This window comes from Salvelinus alpinus, chromosome 10, assembly GCF_045679555.1.
Source record: "Salvelinus alpinus chromosome 10, SLU_Salpinus.1, whole genome shotgun sequence".
In the NCBI taxonomy this organism is placed as follows: Eukaryota; Metazoa; Chordata; class Actinopteri; order Salmoniformes; family Salmonidae; genus Salvelinus; species Salvelinus alpinus.
Window position 1 is genome coordinate 63,881,587 of NC_092095.1, and position 15,041 is coordinate 63,896,627.

General features: G+C 42.3%; 1 protein-coding gene across 1 annotated transcript; it reads right to left on the reverse strand.

Annotated features, from left to right (window-relative positions):
- Positions 1–410: 410 nt before the first annotated feature.
- calcrlb (calcitonin receptor-like b) lies at positions 411–14,381 on the reverse strand. The gene is made up of 14 exons (XM_071330414.1): positions 14,211–14,381; positions 9,709–9,782; positions 9,300–9,453; positions 8,741–8,851; positions 8,314–8,426; positions 8,121–8,212; positions 5,870–5,996; positions 4,358–4,511; positions 4,129–4,189; positions 3,929–3,995; positions 3,560–3,613; positions 3,317–3,481; positions 3,126–3,167; positions 411–2,984 (listed from the first exon to the last, which is right to left on the reverse strand). Exons 2-14 carry the CDS (start codon positions 9,757–9,759, stop codon positions 2,754–2,756), a joined length of 1,422 nt encoding a protein of 473 aa, XP_071186515.1. The 5' UTR covers positions 9,760–9,782; positions 14,211–14,381; the 3' UTR covers positions 411–2,753.
- Between the last annotated feature and the right edge of the window lie 660 nt (positions 14,382–15,041).

Here is a 15,041-nt window from a genome sequence, read left to right on the forward strand (position 1 = left end):
ATAAAAACAGACCACACATGCATCATATCCAATAAAACAAGACCACACATGTTGTTTGAAGTGCTGAAATGACCACTGACTTAATTTAAGAGGAGAAGGATTTGAAGCCAGGCTAAAAATTGCTTAGACCACACAGATAGTTTTGATACACTTCCACTATGGACCAACAGCTTGTCTAGGACTGTGTACTGTATACAGTATGTCTCTCATCTGTGTGTATGTTTTAGAGTGTGTGTGTGTGTGTGTGTGTGTGTGTGTGTGTGTGTGTGTGTGTGTGTGTGTGTGTGTGTGTGTGTGTGTGAGTGAGTGAGTGTGTGTGTGTGTGTGTGTGTATGTGTGTACACTGCGTACACAACAGCCCATCAGTGTTGGTTTCACAACTCAGTACAGAATAACACAAACCAGCAGTGTCAAAGCAACGTTTGTTAAGGATCTATAATTGCATTACACTTCACAAACATTCAGTACAGCATTCCCCACAATAAAAATAATAAACAGTTTGGCACCTGTACAATGTCAACACTCAGCGCAAGGAAAAACATTCAATTCAGAGAAGAACAGAGAAACATGCCTGAAGCGTTCCTAAGTAAAAGTCAGAATTGAGTAGAACACAAAACAGTCTGTTCTAAACTCTATATCCTATCCCTGACTACCACAGACCAAATGAACATTACTCTGAGTTCAGACACCATCCATAATACATGTCAGACCCAGCCATCAGGTATCATGTATAATGAAAACAGAACTGCAGCTCTACAATATCAAGGTATACAATACTACAACAAAGTTCATGAAAACAGTTCTGACAAAATCCACATGACATACCACGGTTGATAGGTAACTCAGTTGAGTAGTGAGAAACATAAATACCCTACAGACTCCTCCTTGAACATGTTCTATTTCTATATTGGCATATCCATAGACATACATATTGAAATATACAGGAAACACAAACACGTTGTCATTCTCTCTCTCCCCCCGTCTCTCTCTCCGTCTCATTCTCTCCCCCCGTCTCTCTCTCCGTCTCATTCTCTCTCCCCGTCTCTCTCTCTCTCTCCATCTCATTCTCTCTCCCTCCCCCGTCTCTCTCTCTCTCTCCGTCTCATTCTCTCCCTCTCTCCCCCCCGCTTTCTGCCCCCCCTCCCCCGTCTCTCTCTCTCTCCGTCTCATTCTCTCTCCCCGTCTCTCTCTCTCTCTCCATCTCATTCTCTCTCCCTCCCCCGTCTCTCTCTCTCTCTCCGTCTCATTCTCTCTCCCTCTCTCCCCCCCGCTTTCTGCCCCCCCTCTCTCTCTTACTCTCTCTCGCGCTCTCTCTCTCCCTCTACATTAAGTATCCACGTGTGAGCAGCATTCTCTCCAGCATTTGGATATGAAGCAACTCTATGAAAAAAATTATACTTACATACTTAAACAAGACTTACATACTTTCAACTATGACAGATAAAACTGAGGCAAAACCAAGGTCATTTTATGTGCCAGACATAAACTCCCACAGATGGACTAAACCCTAGTCTAGACAGCAGGGAGAAGACCGCTGGACAGGGAAATACATTGACAGGAAATGAACATTCTAATGGGTGGTCCATCTTGTACTACTGTAACATAGTTATAAATAAGTAGCCATCAATGACCATGCAAATTCAAACCACAGACAACAACACATGATAACACATTCAATGCTAATTGCTGTAAAAGAAAACAATTGTAACTGTACACTGTATCAAAACATCCACTGTGACCTTTAGTTACTTGTCTTGTCATAAAGAGAACCATAAAGAGCCTGCCCATCTTAATACATCATCCAGTGCTTCAGGTCCATCTACATTAGGTTTCCTTTGTCCTTTATAGAATGGAAGTAATTATATCACCAGTAGGCACAACAAGTTAATTGCACTGTACTCCTCTTGGGTTAGAGGTTGTTGTAGAGTCTCAGGCTCTTGGGTCAGAGGTTGTTGTAGAGTCTCAGGCTCTTGGGTCAGAGGTTGTTGTAGAGTCTCAGGCTCTTGGGTTAGAGGTTGTTGTAGAGTCTCAGGCTCTTGGGTTAGAGGTTGTTGTAGAGTCTCAGGCTCTTGGGTCAGAGGTTGTTGTAGAGTCTCAGGCTCTTGGGTCAGAGGTTGTTGTAGAGTCTCAGGCTCTTGGGTTAGAGGTTGTTGTAGAGTCTCAGGCTCTTGGGTCAGAGGTTGTTGTAGAGTCTCAGGCTCTTGGGTTAGAGGTTGTTGTAGAGTCTCAGGCTCTTGGGTCAGAGGTTGTTGTAGAGTCTCAGGCTCTTGGGTTAGAGGTTGTTGTAGAGTCTCAGGCTCTTGGGTCAGAGGTTGTTGTACAGTCGCAGGCTCTTCAGTCCACAGGATGAAACGGCAAGATGTATTCCTTACACTAATACCCTTAAGGTAGTGTAGGTAGTGTCCATTATTTACGCTAATACCCTTAAGGTAGTGCAGGTAGTGTCCATTATTTACGCTAAAACCCTTAAGGTAGTGTAGGTAGTGTCCGATCCTTTACACAGGTGTCTCTAGTTAAGTGCCTATTCAGTCCTCGTAAAGTTAAAGTGAATCAGTTGAAGGTAACTGTATTTACCAGATCAAGAGGTTGAGTAGTGCTCCCTATAAACGTCCATGTTATGTTCATGTAATGTAAAATGTTCTAGAATATGGTGGAAAAAGAGCTCCAAATTGTCTGCAGTCATTTCAACTGAAAGTTTAACTGCCACTGTGTAACTGTACAGACCCAAGGCCCGCGACTTCCGACCTTCAGCCTCAGGCAAAAGGGTTGTCCGACCGGAGTATGGTGGGTGTCACCGTCTCGATGTCGTGGTAGCTGTTCTTGCCGTTCATGTGTTCGGTGTGCCCGTCGATGCTGTAGCAGCGGTGCACCTCCGTCAGGGATGACGCCACGTATGAGGCTGAGCGGAAGACGTCTGCGTGGGCAAAGTTACTGCCAAACTGGATCCTCTGCTGGTTCCAGTGCCTTCGCAAAACACCTTGGACCTGGAAGAAAGAAAGTCCCATCGGACAAAAGTTGACATTGCTTCAACGTTATACCTTATCAATGTAACTATGGTCGCATCATCTCAGCTTTCTGATGGAGAGTTAGTTCAGAATTGACGTAATATCTCGCTGAAGTCTTACCTCGCCATTGAAAAAGCAGAAGATGGTGGCAACGAGGAGACCCTGAGGATAGAAAGAGTATACTTCAACACAAAGAAGATAACACTAACCACTTTGGGACACTACTCTAACTTAACTTCTAGAGTTGAGTTAAAAGTTCTAGAAGTTCTCTAGAGTTTTAGAAATTTGAGAATGTTCTAGAGTTGTCCTACCTGGTAGTGCATGAGGATGTTCATAATATAGTCGTAGATCTCCAAGGCGAAGCGTCCCTGGGGTTTGTAGGGGAACAAGACAAACTGGATACCCAGGAGAGGGACCAGGATCAGGGTGGCTCTCACAGCCTTCATGTAGAGGCTAGATTCAGCCTGATGGGTCACCTAAAATACAATACAACTTTATCAGTCCATTTGTTACAGCAAATAGAGGAAATGATCTTCTGCTTGTTGGTGGATTACCTTCAGTTTGGTGATGAGGACACGCACAATGTTCAACAGGAAGAACAGATTCACCTGGAGAGAGAGGGGGAGTGAGAGGGGGAGGGAGGGATAGAGAAGGGGGGTAGGAGGGAGGGAGAGGGAGGGGGAGAAGAGACAGAGAGAGAGAGAAAGAGAGATATTTTGGAAATAAGCCAATGTGTCCAATGAGTCCAGCCAGAGAACAGCACATTATGTTCAAAGTAAATGTACTTAAATTCCCACTCAGAGTATAAAGGAGACCTGAGGTTGATGACTCTTCTGTTTACAGTGATCACACAAGGAAAAGAACAGGGATGGTCGTAAACGTTAGTTATTGTACTTGGAATTGTGGCTTAAAGAAGGGCTCACCAGCAGGGCAGCACAGATGGGACCATGGATGATGTAGAGCAGGGATGTGTTTGAGCTGATCCAACAACTGTGGAGGAGAGAGGGAGATGCCAAGAGATATTTGACTCATGTGGACAACATGGCTTATCCATGAATTACTGTATGTGGCAGAGAATGGCATACTTATCAAAGACCAGAGAGAAAGTTATCAAAATACTTACTTATCATTGTAGTAGTAGCTTCGTGCTATTGCATGAATCAATGCAGGTATGAGTGGGAATCCTGGGAGATGATTCAAGAATTGATTTTAATGGATGACATAATGGACAAACAACTGTAATTCAACAGGAAATGAACATTTAGAAACATCCCTTAAAAAGGCAAACGTTGTATAATCGTGTAATAGTTAATTGTTTCGTTAGTTCGTGGTTTTGTGGTAACTTCACGTACCCCATCCAAGCAGGTAGTACCACATGAGGTGCTGTTTCTCAGCGAACACGGCCACCACGATGAGTGTGTGCAGGTAGATGCCCTCACACAGCATCCAGAAGTAGTTACAGCCAAACAGGTACAGGTGAATAAACATGATCACCTTACAGCTCACCTGGTGGTGGTGGGGTAGCAGAACTAGTATCAGCTTGGAATATCCCCCGTCAGTGTCAACTAACAGTCTATGGTTGAGCAGACATTTTTGTCTACTGAGCTTGGAAATGCTTTGCTCATTATTTACATCCTAAGTTAATTCTGTTCTTGTGAAACAGGTTGGGACCTTTAATATATAAACTTTTAATATATTTACACCTTTAATATACACTACCGTTCAAAAGTTTGGGGTTACTTAGAAATGTCCTTGTTTTTGAAAGAAAAGCTAAATTTTTGTCCATTAAAATAACATGAAATTGATCAGAAATACAATAGACATTGTTAATGTTGTAAATGACTATTGTAGCTGGAAACGGCTGATATTTTATGGAATATCTACATAGGCGTACAGAGGCCCATTATCAGCAACCATCACTCCTGTGTTCCAATGGCACGTTGTGTTAGCTAATACAAGTTTATCATTTTAAAAGGCTAATTGAACATTAGAAAACCCTTTTTCAATTACGTTAGCACAGCTGAAAACTGTTGTGCTGATTAAGGAAGCAATAAAACTGGCCTTCTTTAGACTAGTTGAGTATCTGGAGCATCAGCATTAGTGGGTTCGATTACAGCTTCAAAATGTCTAGAAACAAAGAACGTTCTTCTGAAACTCGTCAGTCTATTCTTGTTCTGAGAAATGAAGGCTATTCCATGTGAGAAATTGCCAAGAAACTGAAGATCTCGTACAACGCTGTGTACTAATCATCATACTGACAGGGTTGTACTGTACTAGTCCCTGGTTGTTAGTCATCATACTGACAGGGTTGTACTGTACTAGTCCCTGGTTGTTAGTCATCATACTGACAGGGTTGTACTAGTCCCTGGTTGTTAGTCATCATACTGACAGGGTTGTACTGTACTAGTCCCTGGTTGTTAGTCATCATACTGACAGGGTTGTACTAGTCCCTGGTTGTTAGTCATCATACTGACAGGGTTGTACTGTACTAGTCCCTGGTTGTTAGTCATCATACTGACAGGGTTGTACTAGTCCCTGGTTGTTAGTCATCATACTGACAGGGTTGTACTGTACTAGTCCCTGGTTGTTAGTCATCATACTGACAGGGTTGTACTGTACTAGTCCCTGGTTGTTAGTCATCATACTGACAGGGTTGTACTGTACTAGTCCCTGGTTGTTAGTCATCATACTGACAGGGTTGTACTAGTCCCTGGTTGTTAGTCATCATACTGACAGGGTTGTACTGTACTAGTCCCTGGTTGTTAGTCATCATACTGACAGGGTTGTACTGTACTAGTCCCTGGTTGTTAGTCATCATACTGACAGGGTTGTACTAGTCCCTGGTTGTTAGTCATCATACTCACAGGGTTGCTCTGCACTAGTCCCTGGTTGTTAGCCACCGCTGTCAACCAGATGATGGTGATGACTGAGTTCAACACAAATGAAAAAAATAGGTTTTTGTGGAGCGTTATCCTCTGGCAGCTTAGACTCCTGGTAGGGAAAGAAAGAAAATATCCGTATGTTGAATGGACAACAATGGAAGGGGATCAATGTACTTTCTTTATTGAGTTAAACTCCTTACAAGTCCTTATAAATACATTCTCCCCACATCATTTATGACGCTTGTGTCGTCAATGCCTCCTTATGAGTAGGCCCGTATGAATGACTTTTTCCTCCTTCTTTCCATAGAAAATAATTAAATTATTCAATCTAAAGTAAGAAAAACACCATATATACAGTGGGGAGAACAAGTATTTGATACACTGCCGATTTTGAAGGTTTTCCTACTTACAAAGCATGTAGAGGTCTGTAATTTTTATCATAGGTACACTTCAACTGTGAGAGACGGAATCTAAAACAAAAATCCAGAAAATCACATTGTATGATTTTTAAGTAATTAAATTGCATTTTATTGCGTGACATAAGTATTTGATCACCTACCAACCAGTAAGAATTCCGGCTCTCACAGACCTGTTAGTTTTTCTTTTAGAAGCCCTCCTGTTCTCCACTCATTACCTGTATTAACTGCACCTGTTTGAACTTGTTACCTGTATAAAAGACACCTGTACACACACTCAATCAAACAGACTCCAATCTCTCCACAATGGCCAAGACCAGAGAGCTGTGTAAGGACATCAGGGATAAAATTGTAGACCTGCACAAGGCTGGGATGGGCTACAGGACAATAGGCAAGCAGCTTGGTGAGAAGGCAACAACTGTTGGCGCAATTATTAGAAAATGGAAGATGTTCAAGATGACGGTCAATCACCCTCGGTCTGGGGCTCCATGCAAGATCTCACCTCGTGGGGCATCAATGATCATAAGGAAGGTGAGGGATCAGCCCAGAACTACACGGCAGGACCTGGTCAATGACCTGAAGAGAGCTGGGACCACAGTCTCAAAGAAAACCATTAGTAACACACTACGCTGTCATGGATTGAAATCCTGCAGCGCACGCAAGGTCCCCCTGCTCAAGCCAGCGCATGTCCAGGCCCGTCTGAAGTTTGCCAATGACCATCTGGATGATCCAGAGGAGGAATGGGAGAAGGTCATGTGGTCTGATGAGACAAAAATAGAGCTTTTTGGTCTAAACTCCACTCGCCGTGTTTGGAGGAAGAAGAAGGTTGAGTACAACCCCAAGAACACCCTCCCAACCGTGAAGCATGGAGGTGGAAACATAATTCTTTGGGGATGCTTTTCTGCAAAGGGGACAGGACGACTGCACCGTATTGAGGGGAGGATGGATGGGGCCATGTATCGCGAGATCTTGGCCAAAAACCTCCTTCCCTCAGTAAGAGCATTGAAGATGGGTCGTGGCTGGATCTTCCAGCATGACAACGACCCGAAACACACAGCCAGGGCAACTAAGGAGTGGCTCCGTAAGAAGCATCTCAAGGTCCTGGAGTGGCCTAGCCAGTCTCCAGACCTGAACCCAATAGAAAATCTTTGGAGGGAGCTGAACGTCCGTATTGCCCACCGACAGCCCCGAAACCTGAAGGATCTGGAGAAGGTATGTATGGAGGAGTGGGCCAAAATCCCTGCTGCAGTGTGTGCAAACCTGGTCAATAACTACAGGAAACGTATGATCTTTGTAATTGCAAACAAAGGTTTCTGTACCAAATATTAAGTTCTGCTTTTCTGATGTATCAAATACTTATGTCACGCAATAAAATGCAATTTAATTACTTAAAAATCATACAATGTGATTTTCTGGATTTTTGTTTTAGATTCCGTCTCTCACAGTTGAAGTGTACCTATGATAAAAATTACAGACCTCTACATGCTTTGTAAGTAGGAAAACCTTCAAAATCGGCAGTGTATCAAATACTTGTTCTCCCCACTGTATATATTAATATATATTTCTATATTTTATATATATTTCTATATAATTTAAAACAGTAGTGGGGAATGCTCTAAGTGAAGATTGTGTTAGTTTTTTATGATCATGTTTTGTAATTTTGTATTTTATTGGGTTTTGTGTTGATATGTGTGTTTATATTGTGCAGGGCTCATTTGAAAAAGACACTTGGTCTCAATATGACACCATGTTAAAATAAAGGTTAATAAAACCAATATAAAACAGGAGCATACTGACGGGCTAACAGAGTAACTTACTTGAAATGGAAAAATATTCCCAATGAGAAGAACAATGACGTTAGCGACAGTCCATGTCCAATCAGAACCAGGTAGTAGAGATTCATCGCTGTCTGAGAAAGAATACACCATGTCAACCTAACATGCATTACAATATAATATCCACAACAATATAACTACATTAAAAAGCTTATCAAAAGGTCACTTTTCTTACCACTCTTCCTGCGCTGGTGTATGCTGTACATTTGGTGTAGTTTGTCCATGTCCTGTTGCTCTCCGGGTGTAGAAACCAATTACCCGTTTCACTGCACACTTTGGACGCCATTTCTGGTGATTAGAAACAGAAGGTGAGTGGTGTAGTGCATCAACCAACGTGAGTCAACAGAAGAGTGGATAGGTGTGACACGCTCATCTCAGCAATCAACACAGCATTCATTCAAAAAGAGCGATATCCATTCATGAGAATAACTTTCATCCCTTTATCCATACTAAAATGAATGTTGAAAATAGCAAAGGACATTTCTCTAAAAGCCTAACAGAGAATACCCAGGTTGACTCGTACATTACCTCATACAGTCATACAATAATCTCTGTTCAATGTCGTTGGGTTGGAGAGACCAGCCAGGGTGCAAAATACAGACCTGCTGTGTCAAAGTCTTGGAAGTAGTCTGGACAGTGTTGGTTTGTAGTGAAGCCTGCCTCTGTGTCCTCCCAGCACAGCCAGCCATCCCACGTCCTGTTACACACTGGCCCTGAGTGAAGGGACACAACAACACACACAGTTTAAAGAGATACTTCGGGATTTTGGCAATGAGCATGCTAGCAGATACCCATAGTCATCGCGCTAACGCTAGTTAGCATTGGCTCGCGAAACTACCTCTAACTTCCTTCATACTGCACACATAATAATGGTATCCACAAGTTCATCTGACTCTAGGGAAATAGATTTAGACAAAATCCGGAAGTATCCCTTTAAGCATACTTTTAAGTTGAAACTGAAACTGGGGGGTCAGTTCCTTAGAAGGTGATATTCACTGGGGTTAGGACCATTTCAGTTAAGACTGAAGATTGTTTCAAATTCAAATGGAACATGCTAAGAGTAAATTGAAATACTCTACCATGCAAATCATGAGATTGAAATTGAACAAATGAGCTACCCCCATTACAACCTGCACCACACCACCCTTAAGGGACCCTTACCTATTTTGTTGTGTTTGTCGTTTTTCATGATCTTCTGATAGCACTCAAACTGAGCAGTGACTATGGTGTTCCTGGTGACACCGATGTCGTGGTAGACGTTCTGGGTATGGTGCTGCTGGGAGTCATTCCCCTCAGGGCTCGCCAACACACACAGCTGAGAAAAAAACGGCTAACACTCAGAGGAAACGATACACTCACGGACAGGTAAGGAGATGATCATAGAGTATTTTAGCGTATCAAACCAAATCAAGAGAGTGAAAGTGTGGATTTGAGAGTTAAATATGAGTTATGATCATGTTTTAACGACTTTCAAGAGGAACCATATTCACTCTGCATGCCACAGTGAGTTTATAAAAGGCACATCGAGGACAAAGGGTAAATGACTTCACAACTTGGGTGAGTATATTACCTCAGTGACAGAACACAGCAACAGAAGTGAGAATATGCCGTTAGCATCCATCCTGGCTCTGCTGTCAACGGGTCCTGGAGGAGAGATAGAGACAGGTCAGCAGGTCTGTGAACGGTGGAAGGGGTTTTACTGAGAGGAAAATTTCACTCCCAGCCAAGCGAACTGCTATCTATGGCTCAGAGCCAAGACTGCTTGCAATAATCACCCTATCGGTCTCAGAGAGAGGGAGAAAATACTGCAGAAACAGGGAGAAGAGAGAGAGAGATCACAGTCATAATAATACACTAAAACAAGTTTTTTTTAAGAAAACCTTTATAGATCAATCTAGATTAACCATTCATATGATTGATTGCTATGTCACTCATATGATAAATTAATTACATTATTATCAATGACATTGTCACTTATATGAATGTTATGTCCAGGGGCGCAACTTTCGCTGTGGACAAGGGGGACATGCTCCCCCACACATTCTGAAATTGCATTTTTGTCCCCCTAGTTTTATCATTGGAATGTGATACAAGACGAGGCAATGGTCTGCTTTAGGCCCATGCTTAAAAAAAATATTAATGTTCCCCCCCCACACACTTCTAAAACCAAAGTTGCGCCCCTGGTTATGTCACCACTGACATAGCCAACTACCCTATCACGTCCATGTCAGTAAACAAAACGTCTGAGTCTATTTCCAAATACACTTGTTTTGGTTTGAAAGCATTAAAGAGACACGTGTTGATGTGATGAAGCCATCAATCACACAGAACTGAACCCAGAACCGGCCCCTTTGGTCCTCTCCTCACTAATAAAATACACATGGAGGTGCAGCCCAATAGCATCTGTGAAGGGAACAGCACCAACTGACAAATATACTACCCGTAAAACTAAGATACCGTACATAGCGAGTAGTGGGTAATATAAATCTGTCTATCACACACACTCAGGTCCAGAACTATTCGGACATTGACCAAGTTATTATTATTTTAACTGTCAACCACAGTTTAAATTAATTAATGAATATAAGCTGAAAGGGCAGATTTCCAGCTTTAATTTGAGGGTATTTACATCCAAATCGGGTGAATGGTGTAGGAATTACAGCACTTTTTATATGTGGTGCCCCCTTTTTAAGGGACCAAAAGTAATTGGACAACTGGCTGCTCAGCTGTTCCATGGCTAGCTGTGTGTTATTCCCTCATTAGTTCATTTATAAGTAATCAGATAAAATATCTAGAGTTGATTTCAAGTGTGGCTTTTGCATTCGGAATCTGTTGCTGTTAACCCTCAATATGAAGTCTGTCACTGCCAGTGAATCAAGCCATCATTAGGCTGACAAATCAAAACAAACCCATCAGAGAGATAAAACATGAGGTTTGGCCAAATCAACTATTTGGTACATTCTGAAAAAGAAAGAACACACTGGTGAGCTCAGGAACACCAAAAGGCCCGGAAGACCACGGAAAACAACTGTGATGGATGACAGAAGAATTATTTCCCTGGTGAAAAGAAACCCCTTCACAACAGTTGTCCAGATCAAGAACACCCAGCAGGAGGTAGGCATATCTGTGTCAAAGTCAACATTCAAGAGAAAACTTCACCAGAGTAAATACAGACGGTTTAGCACAAGATGTAAACCACTGGCAAGCCTCAAAAACAGGAAGACCAGATCAGAGTTTGCCAAATAACATCTAAGAAAACCTATACAGTTCTGGAACAACATCCTATGGACAGATGAGACAAATATCAACTTGTACCAGACGGATGGGAAGAGAAGAGTATGCAGAAGGGAAGGAACTGCTCCTGATCCGAAGCATACCACCTCATCTGTGAAGCATGGTGGAGGTAGTGTTATGGCCATATATGGCTGCCAATGGAATTGGTTCCCTTGTATACAGATTCAGCCAAATGCTTCAAAACTCATTGGACGTCGCTTCACAGTGCAGATGGACAATGACCCGAAGCATCCTGCGAAAGCAACCCAATGCTTTTTTAAGGCAAAGAAGTGGAATGTCAATCACCTGACCTGAATCCAATTGTGCATGCACTTCCCTTGCAGAAGGCAAAACTGAAGGCAAAATGCCCCAAGAACAAGCAGGAACTGAAGACAGCTGCAGTAAAGGCCTGACGGAGCATCACCAGAGAAGAAACCCAGTATCTGGTGATGTCTATGGGTTACAGACTTCAGGCAGTTATTGACTGCAAAGGATTTGCAACCAAGTATTAAAACTCACAATATAATTTATGATTATGTTAGTTTGTCCAATGACTTTTGAGCCCCTAAAATTGGGTGGCCACATAAAAAGTGCTGTAATTCCTACACCGTTCACCCGATTTGGAGGTAAATACCCTTAAATTAAAGCTGAAAGTCTGCACTTTCAGCTCACATTCATTATTTAATTTAAATTTAATTTATTTTCAACTCCAATATGCTGTGTTTCCTTCCAAATCCATTGTGATGGCGTACGGAGCCAAAATGATAATAACTTGGTCAATGTCCAAATATTTATGGACCTGACTGTAAATCCACAGGGATCTCGGCTACTCAAACTCCCACCGCTGGATATTAATGCATTAGCTATCTTTTTCTAAAACAAAAACAGAGCTAGCGACGGTCGTTCCCCAAACATGCAGCGTCAGGTTTAAACCATCAGCTTGGCAATAAGACAAAAGCACTTCTCTTCTCTGAAGCCAAGCAGAATAACAGCAGGCCCAACCATGATAACCTTGTGCCCTTCCTGAAGCACCAGGGAGGAACAGCAGGGAGGAACAGCAGGGAGGGGCCTGAGAGACATGTCAGGGTTTCCTCTCCAAGCTTTCCTGGGTCATAACATGAAGGGTTGAGTCGGCCAACACCCCCAAAGGTTCCACAGTACCAAATTAATGGAATTCATGAGGGGGTGAGGGAGAGAGTTTGTGAGAGAGCTTTGCAGAACCAAGGAAACATGGAGGTATTTACCCCCCCCTACCATCCTCTCTCTCTCCTTCTCCTATCCCTGTCTCTCTCTCTCTATCCCTCTCTCTATTTCTCCCCCCCCTCTCTTTCTCACTTTCCTGCAGTAGCCCCATCCCAGCCCTCCTAAATCAGGAAGCACTTGTCAACCCTCTGACAGTTTGTTTAACTTATGTCCTTCTCCAACACACCCCTGGAAATGTACCCAAATCTTTCCACTGTCCAAAACCCTAGTCAACACAGAGTGCTTTCTCTCTTAAAGGGGCACATTCAGGGGCACCAAGCCCATTCCACTGTGTAGCTAGGACACCTGAAGATGAAAGTGTTGTTGCACATGTTTTGTTACAGCATGCCCTGCAACCAGTGCTTGACTTGGACTGAAATAGGTGCCTGTACTGTTTATATTTAGGTGCAGGAGCTCCACAATACTTTTGAGCTAATATTCTATATGAAGACTAGGAGCTCAAGCAGTAGAAACGTTGAGGTGCCGGTACTCTGCTCCGGTGAGCTCCTGCCCAAGTCAAGCACCGCCTGCATCTGTATAGTGTATTGAAATAAGATAAACCTTTTGTCAGTGTGTGTGTACTCTCACATCTCATCTCTTTGGAATGGAATCTTTTCACATCAATGAATTGCAGCAAAACCAATCACCAATGTGTGTACATTTGACATGGTGCTGCTTCTGAAGTCAGAACCAAAGCCTTCTATCAATCTGTTTAGACTGACCATGGTGCTTTTGTAACCACGTAACCATGGTAATGAGACGTTTGCCAGCAGACATCTGCAGTCCAGACTATTTCGTAACAAGCAGTGTGAGCCATTCAGCAGGCATCAAGAAGTGGCTTCCAGACATACTCCAAACTGTCTGAATCTCCCTGACAACAGCTAGTGAAGGTTCTATTATCCTGAGAAGGACCAATGTCATCATAGAACTCAGTGAAGCTGCACAACCAGCCAATATGTGTCATTGTAATGCTCAAAAGAAAGAACATTAAAAATAACAAGATGACAAGTTGGTTGAAATGCGATGAAACTTCTATAGTATCCCCTTGTGTGTGAAGGATATAGCCGTTGATATGTGTTATTTCCTTTGTTCATATTGTCGTGTACGCTTGTCTCCCTGCCTTTCGTGAAGTTTTCTTTCTAGAAGTGCATATAATCCTGTCGTGCTGCATCACACCATGGCCAGCCCTATCGATCTAAACCATATTATCCCTTAGCATTTCATCATCTTCAAACTCCCTCTTACATAAAAATGCAGACAACAACAACAACAACAACAACAACAGGGTAGGAGTGGACGTAAACCGGGATGTTTAAACAACTGTTCTTCAGAAGGAACTCTGCATGGTTGATCAAGCTTTATTAGCTCTTGACCCAACCTTAACAATCAACAATATACTATCACTTTATTATCATTCGGCCTATTTGTGCAGACATTTTTATTCTGATCCACCTTGATAACCAACCCAAACCCAATCAGAACCAATTTCAGAAAGAGACCAGAAATTATTCAAATCTGTCATTCTGCTGGACTGGAATTCATTAAAATGTGTCTTACCTTACTGAGAAATGTAGCCTTCAAATGAAAAGAAAATAGCAAATTCTGCTTTTCCCGACCCTTTTTCCAGAGCGCTAATAGTCCGGTTGTCCTTTCACCGATGGTTCAATCCAGTGTGCTCTACGGTAAAAGCGAGGAGAGGAGCTCGAGCTTCAAATTGAAATTGATCCACTACAGTGGCATCCTGTGACATCATCACAAACCGCCTCTTCCTTCCGAGGGTCTCATCCCCTTTTGGACTGCTGATGTCAGAATGCCCTCAGTCTGGCTCTGATTTAGACTATTTTACATCTCTATATTCGTTGGGAGTGTCACATTTCGACTACAATTGAATTAGACTGACCGACATTTTCCAAATTTGATAGGCCTATACACATTTTTTAAATGATCAAATAAGCCCAAAACTTCTAAAATATATATAGTTTAATGTAACCTAAAGCATATACTTTACTTACGTGATCCATCTTCCCATTTCTTTGACCAAAAATAAGCCACACTTTTTCACCTTGCTTAAAGTCCAATACTGCCTCTCTGTGGGGTAAACATGGAACGGCAAGGGACACAAACACGCACATACTGTACAGACACTCTTAACACACACATTATTTTATTGTTGCATTGTTTGAATTTTATTTTATTTCGTATTTATATATCGTTGTATTTAACATTTGTGTGACTGTTTTTTAAATGTATTGAATTTCTTACCCCTGGAGGAGTAGCTGCTGCTTCTGCAAAAACTAATGGGGATCCAAATAAACAAACAAACAAGTTGAGCCACATTATTTGACTTCCATGTTTCTCTCTGAACGTTCAATAATGTTGCATCCTCCT